At 28.8% G+C, this 7693-nt stretch overlaps 1 protein-coding gene across 6 annotated transcripts in view; it reads right to left on the bottom strand.

Annotated features, from left to right (window-relative positions):
* Nucleotides 1-598: 598 nt before the first annotated feature.
* Nucleotides 599-7693, bottom strand: part of LOC143075459 (putative receptor-type tyrosine-protein phosphatase mosPTP-1) — a 54586-nt gene continuing 47491 nt past the window's right edge. For all 6 annotated transcript variants that reach the window (XM_076250874.1, XM_076250890.1, XM_076250907.1 and 3 more), the window contains one exon: nucleotides 599-7210. In XM_076250874.1, the coding sequence (XP_076106989.1) occupies nucleotides 6980-7210 (231 nt within the window). In that variant the 3' untranslated portion in view covers nucleotides 599-6979. The remainder of the gene's footprint in view (nucleotides 7211-7693) is intronic.

Below are 7693 nucleotides of genomic sequence, written 5' to 3'. Positions count from 1 at the left end.
GTAACCATTTACAACTTCTCATCATAAATTTCCAGGTCAAAATATCATCCTTATTTAATACAAAAGTTGGGTACTATGTTATACTAGATAAAAAAACAATTTGATGGACAACAAAATTGCTAATTCTTTGAAAGCTATAGGACCATGACATAGAGGGCAGTGCATCAAAATGATTGTCAAACTGAGAAATATTGATTGATCTATCACAAATTGTCGCCAGAAAAGCTATACATATGTCTTGTTTGTTTTTGTACAGTAACTGAAATCTGAAACAGAGATCAAGGACAATTGGCATATGACAGAAAGAAACTTCTTATGATACATCTTTTATACAAGGCATGAAGCATCAAAGTTTTTTTTCTGATTTATAAGAGCTTTTCAGTCGCTAGGAGATTTGCATCCCATTTCTTGAATTTTTAAACTTTATTGTCGGTCAGATAAACATTATAGTATTTATATGTTTATTCTGCTCAGTAGATCAGTCTATGCAAATGTGGAGTGTGATCATGAAGTGCAACATTGCAAGATCACAGACTGTTGTTCATCTGGCTGGGAAACATAGGCCACAAAAAAGGCTAACAAAATAAGACTATACATATATATTTGAATGTGGTTTATTCAAGCTAGGATAGAAAGACAGTGGAGAATTCAATACATACACTGACTTACAATTAATTCAAATAAGTGTTATGTTTTCTTATTCAAAATATGAGATTCAGGTATCATTTAAACATTTAAGTTACTATGTATATTTTTACGAAATTTTTAGATCAATAATATAAAGAAATTAGTTATTTGGTGTTGTGTACTGATAAAAGTGTTACATAACTATATAAAAAGTTTGTTAAGTTTACAGCTATAAAACAAAGTGTCAGTCACTAATAACTCTTTTCAAGATCAATCCTTGGTAGTTGAAGGTCAAATTAATTGTAGAGAAATCAAATATGATAAATATATTTTAGGGTACAAAAATGATCAATAATCAAAATGTAATGAAATACAGATACTGCAATCTTCCCTTTAAAGCTCATATAAACATATGCAAATGACAATTATTTTCATTAAATAATTATGAACATATACAAAACAATCACTTTACATGCTAATGAATCAATTTTTCAAAAATAGCTACTCAAAAATGGATTGGTACAAAATATCTTCTATCAACAAAAATGCAAACCAGCTGTGTACAAAAATTTCACAGAAGTTCTGTGCATTTACAACAGAAATACAATACATACATTGACACAACCTTGTTTACATTCTTATAATTATTTTCATCTATTCCTGAACATATCAGGTTCATGTATATGTAAACAATAGCAAACAATAAATTTCTTGTTTAAACTTATAAAGCATTTATACAGGCAATTAATGTAAATCTTAATTTATCATTATGCATCTTTTATTAAGCTGTTTCTGCAAACAACAATAAAGCTGACTTAAAGCAAATTGTATTTTGCAGCAATAATTCACATGGATTATATAAGTATAGGCAAAGCAGTCATAAGAAATATGATTCATATTAAAAACCTGCTAATACTGTATATTGTATAAAGGTGTATGGCAAATAGTCCATTTCAGGTTCCTAATTAAATTTTCTATCGAGAAAAAAAATAACTTGGTAAATTTTTAGAGAAGAAAATGTCATAGATTTTCCTTTGTCAATTATTTGAATGCAGTCCAGAAATATGTATGTGAATAAAAAGCTTTTATACAGCTATCATCCAACAATCTGAAAATGTTCTTTAAGTCCAAACTCATATGCAACAACAAAATATAAAACCGATTTATTATGGAATGACAAGTCTGGAAACTTGAGTCACTGAACAGAACAGGGGAAATCATAGTTTTTTCATGAATATAGTCAAATAAACTATGAAAATATGATTATGAAAGAGAATTAAGTAAAAAAAAACCACATACTCTTTCTTATAGCATTCCAAAATCTGTGTAAACTGAAAAAAGACAAAATTTATAACAGTTAAAATTATGTTAACTGAAAGAAGACCAAACCTGACACACATTTCTGCAAAAACACTGTCCTGTCCACTAGTTTAATACAAAAAAGCACCATAACTTTGTAATGGCACAAGTACAAGCAACCTAACTTTCCTAAATATAAAAAACATCTACACGTACACTTCTACAAAAATTTCCTTTATGTTTTTAAAACTGTCAGGAAAGTTTGATAGTTTAAACTATATCTTCTGGAAAACCTATTGGATTTTTATACTGTTTATTGTCATTGTTTTGTAGTTGTACATTTATTATAAATTTTATGGTTCCAGTTAAATTGATATCTTTGAAGAAGAGTTCTTCCCTTTTATCAGACAGACATGTAATTATTATCTCATTCTCCATCATATAGAACTGAACACTAGCCTGTCAACACTGAGGTTGTCAATTTGAATCTCACACACAGCAGGTGTCCTTGATTGTAATATCAATTGACTAGGATTGTCAATTTTATTACTGAAGGTTGGTGGTTCTCTATGACTTAAAAAACTTAATCATACTATTAAAATTAAGACTTAAATTGTATACCCTTAAACAAAACAAAATATAACAATGGGCACAAAAAAGGTTTAACAAGAATGTGTCCATACTACACGGATGCTCCACTCGCACTATAATTTTCCATGTTCAGTGGACCATGAAATTGGGGTCAAAACTTTAATTTGGAATTAAAATTAGAAAGATCATAGCATAGGGACCATGTGTACTAAGTTTCAAGTTGATGTGACTTTAACTTCATCAAAAACTACCTTGACCAAAAACTTTAACCTGAACTTCGCACTATCATTTTCCATGTTCATTGGACCATAAAATTGGGGTCAAAACTATAATTTGGCATTAAAATTAGAAAGATCATATCATGGGGAACATGTGTACAAAGTTTCAAATTGATTGGACTTCAACTTCATCAAAAACTACCTTCACCAAAAACTTTAACCTGAAGCGGGACGAACGGAGGCACAGACCAGAAAACATAATGCTCCTCTACTATCGTAGGTGGGCATAAAAAGAATAACATCTTCTTATATTTTTTTCAAAATTGTAGACATTCACAGGGAGATCCAGCCATTTTTAAAAGGGGGTTCCCAACCCAGGATAAAGGAGGGGTTCCAACCATATGTCCCCATTCAAATGCATTGATTGTCCAAACAAAAGGGGTTTTCAACCAAGGAACCCCCTCTCTGGATCTGCCACTGATTCAATGGAAAGAAAAGGACTTCTTATAATTTACCATTCTGAATTTTTGACAAATGGCTTCCTAGTGATTTATAAATATCGAATGAGCTAATTAAAGAGTTATATTGAAGTAATAGCAATACACAAAGTTTTCATATTTTAGCATATTTCTATTTGAATTTCATGAAAAATTATTAAAATGGATCCGTTTTTAAGAAAATGTGACTGTAGAAATATGAGCTGAACACCTAAATTATCAAGCATGGAGAAGTTTTTTGTGGAATAATATTATCCTGGAATGGAAAACCAACATTTCAAGCAATGCTCTGATAAGACTTTTATACATCTGATATGAATTAAAAGCACCTACATTGAAACAGAACAACCTATCTTGTAAAATTTACAGAATATGGAATCTTGTACCAACCTCTACATGTGTATGAACTATGCCATTCTTGTAAAATGATATAAAAATGTTTAAAACTGAACCAATACATACTCTGGGTTCTAACATAAAACAATGATTGTCAAAACAAATAAATCACTATATGGCAATAAACTATAGGAATGACAACTGTCAGGTTGAAATTGAAGTTCAACAGTGAAACCAAAGATTTTTTGTAAGATTTGCTTATAACTTATCAAATTAAATATAACTAAATAAAACAAATAAACAACATAACTTTCTGTCCAAGGTTTTACTGGGAAATCGCTTTTGGATAAATGCAAAATGAAATCCAGTAAACCTATCATTTTCGCTTTTTTTTTCCTAATTACATATGTTCTGTTCATAAATTAAATATGTTTTGAGTGAATTAGAATGACACTTTTTCCTCCTTTTGTTCATTGAGTAGTGTTGATCAACATAAACTGTTGTAAGAGAAAACATATCTAAAAAAAAAAGTACTAGAGAATTTATTTCAGTTCCTAGCTTTGAAATTTAATGAATTCCAAGTTTGCCATTGTGTATGTTCAAAGCATTTTTTATTCATTTTATGTGCATGATTTTAATTCTGTAATTTTGTTCCGAAAACAAAAATGAAAAATGCTTCACTTAAAATCCTTGCCATTTTGGAAAACTAAGGTAATGTGCCTAATCCTATATTTCTACATTACACATTATTTCGTTGATATTTAGACCGCTTCTACACTATAACAACAAACGACTGTGGTATTTGTGATATAAATAAAAAATACCATGCATAAGTTTCCAAATTAGAAATCATATAATATATTCATTTTCACATTTGTAAGAAATATGCTCACCTAAATGAATGCAAGAACTACTGTGTATTTTGTCCATAGCTACTTCATTTATAAGTGAATACGTTCAAAAGCTAGCACCTTAATGACTTGGTGTAAGAAAAATATACAAATGTACAAAAACACAGGCGATGTATGTACAACTGTTTATGGCAAGACACATTGATGTTAGCTGCACAAATTATACAAAAGCACATGTTAATTTAAATATTAACTATAAATTCAGAAATATGTAAAATACATTTATGTTTTCAAATTACAAAAAAAATATTACAAAGTGTGAATCTGGTTATTTAAAATTACAACATAGATGTAATTTGGTTTCTTCATCAGTGCCTTAACAAACAAATGTGCTCTCTATTGATTTTTTTCTAGCAAAATCTAGATATTTCAAATGTCAATTTTGTTCTGTTAGCCGCTACAAATGTTATACATTTTTTCATAGTTTATTCTGATACATAATAAAAATAATGTTAAGTAAGTGTGTTTTTTTTCAGGCACTGCACTTCAAACATTATTTATGTAAATTTTATTACAGTAACAGGACTTTCATATTACATTTTTTGGCATGAATCAAAATGTCAAAATAATTTTGAATTTACAGTGCATAGCAATAATGATGAAATGATCACTACAAATAGTGGATAATCTTCTGTGCAAGTCTATAATTAAATGAACATTTTTTTCTGTTTATTGTTTGGATTACAATCATCTATGAGTCAGTATATTGGCATCACTTTATAAATAATAATTTCAAACTGGCCATTTTATTAAAATAATTAGGTTGTTAAATATGCATACATTGACTGTTGACCATGTGTAATAAAATTGAAAAATTCAATCTGTGTTTAAACCTTCTGTTTCAGCCTTGAATATAAAAAGGACAAAATCTAAAACTCCTACCAGTTCAGAATAGCAGACGCCACTCAAGTTTTGTTTAGATTGATGTATATTTTTACAAATATAACAAATATTTTGGTGAAAGTTGAAGGAAAAACTATTTTACATCAAATTACAATCAGGATTATAAAAAATATGATGGAATATTTTATTGAAATAAAAAAGAAGTTGGAAGGCATGTTTCACAATGATCACGGCCATTTTTTCTCTCCACCAACAACATAACCTAATGATATAAAATTATTTCTTAAATCTTTTGTCAAAAACTTATCCAACCTATTTTTTTCAAGAGAAAAACCCCTAAAAAACCTGATACCATTACACAATTTTAAAGCCATAATTCAAAATTTCCGCCATCATGTTTTAATGCTAAAATATGTTGGGAAACAAAAATCTACTTTTATCTTCTAATATCTACATATATATAATATACACAAATCAGGTGAAATGAACTCTTCCATGAGTATTTATAAATAAGATCATAATCATACATATTTACATAATAAAACTGAGTATCAAATACACAATACACATGCACGAAAACAGTAATTGTATATATAAAATACAGAATAACAAGATAAAACAAATACAAAAAAGACAACAAAGAATTACACAACATAAAACATTGAATGCTTTATTGGTGTAAAAGTTGTAAAATAAAAGAAATATCACATGTTTGTATGACAACCTGTTTAAAATGCCCCCAAAATAGGTTCTTCTAAAATGACATGATATATGTTTTCAATTTGTTTATCTATGAAATTTAAAAACATCTTGCAAACACAAATTTCAAAGCTAATTGAGTTTTGTTCACTAACACAGTAAAAAAGATATTTTTTTTTTCAATCCTAGTTTGAAAACTATCCTGTTACAAATTATATATAAATTAAACACATGCTTCTATGTGAATAATACTTGTTAGTTTGTATCATTAAACTGGAATGTCACTTCATCAAGGCATTCTGCCTGACCGAGGTATTTAAACATGGGACCAATTGTAAACAAATTGAGGATGATCATCATTACATCTTTAGATGTTCTATTGAAGAAAGAATGGACAGATATAAAGGGGTCTGGTTAGAATTGTTTTAAGAAAGACAGCAGTTTCTAAGTGGTTTTAACAAAATAAAATTGATTTCATGGTTGCAAGAAATGATATGTGAAATTTCTCAAAAAAAGAAACTTGTACGTGTAATATTTAAAAACACAACTATCCTTTAGTGATTAAATAAAATAAGATGTTGCTAATGATGAGATCGCCCAAATAAAAAAAAAAAATAATACAAAGCATATTTTGCAGAATGACAGTTACCTGTTGACACATATTTACGTGAGCTGAGGTAATATATTCACAGCTTACACTGAAGAGTGCATATGTTAAGAGTTTATATATGTCTTTCATACTCTATTTCATGACATTTATGCATACTATAGTCAATACTACCGACTTATATATGATATAGTCAGAAAAAAAATCCTAAATACTGCACTTGGATACATAATCTGACTCAAATAAAAGCACTTGATTGTTCAATTTGTTTAAATTTCTAGTCACTGAGTACATCCTATGAACACATAATATAGCGAGAAGATTTTATGGTTTTCGGGTTTTTAGCATGTGTCACACATTTGTTTCTGCTTTACTAGAATTTGTTTCTGCTTTACTAGAATGGTGATTATTTGGTAAGGATGGACTCCGCGGAACTTTATTCTGTACTGACGGACTTCGGGGAATAGTTCCATTCTTTTTTGACGATCGTAAAATCAAATGATTTGACATTAAAGCCGAGTCTTTTTCATTTTGGTCATTACAATAACTATCTACAGCACTATACAGGAATAAGTAATCACCCTGTTGGAAAAAAATATCAATCATAATAAAAAAAATAATCAATTTTCATGTTCAAACCACAAATAACATTATCAGTTTAGAAATAAATGTAAATATACATTCTAGTATCTATGATTAGTTAACTTTATACTTAAGATGATTTATCATTTGCAAAATGAATGGAGCATAACAGCATATACAACATTAAAAAATAGTTTGCTTAGCTATTTGAAACACCTTGTATAACTTATAGCTTATATTTTCTTCCTGGAGCTTTTTTTTTTAATGTTTTCTCCTGTTTCAGTATAGCAGTACTGCTCCAGATTAATTAATTTCTATCATGTAGAAAGGGAGGGAATTAAATGGGGCTATCTCCTTTTAAAAATAAATAAGGTAAAAAACAAGTTACCAATTCACCAATGTCATACAAAACAACCTATACTTCAACCCTCAAGAATTGTAAGAATTTTGTCTACCATTATTTGTATTCCTAACATTGATGAC

This window comes from Mytilus galloprovincialis, chromosome 1 (genome assembly GCF_965363235.1).
Source record: "Mytilus galloprovincialis chromosome 1, xbMytGall1.hap1.1, whole genome shotgun sequence".
In the NCBI taxonomy this organism is placed as follows: Eukaryota; Metazoa; Mollusca; class Bivalvia; order Mytilida; family Mytilidae; genus Mytilus; species Mytilus galloprovincialis.
The sequence above is the reverse complement of the archived record's forward strand: the minus strand, read 5'-3'. Positions and strand labels throughout refer to the sequence as shown.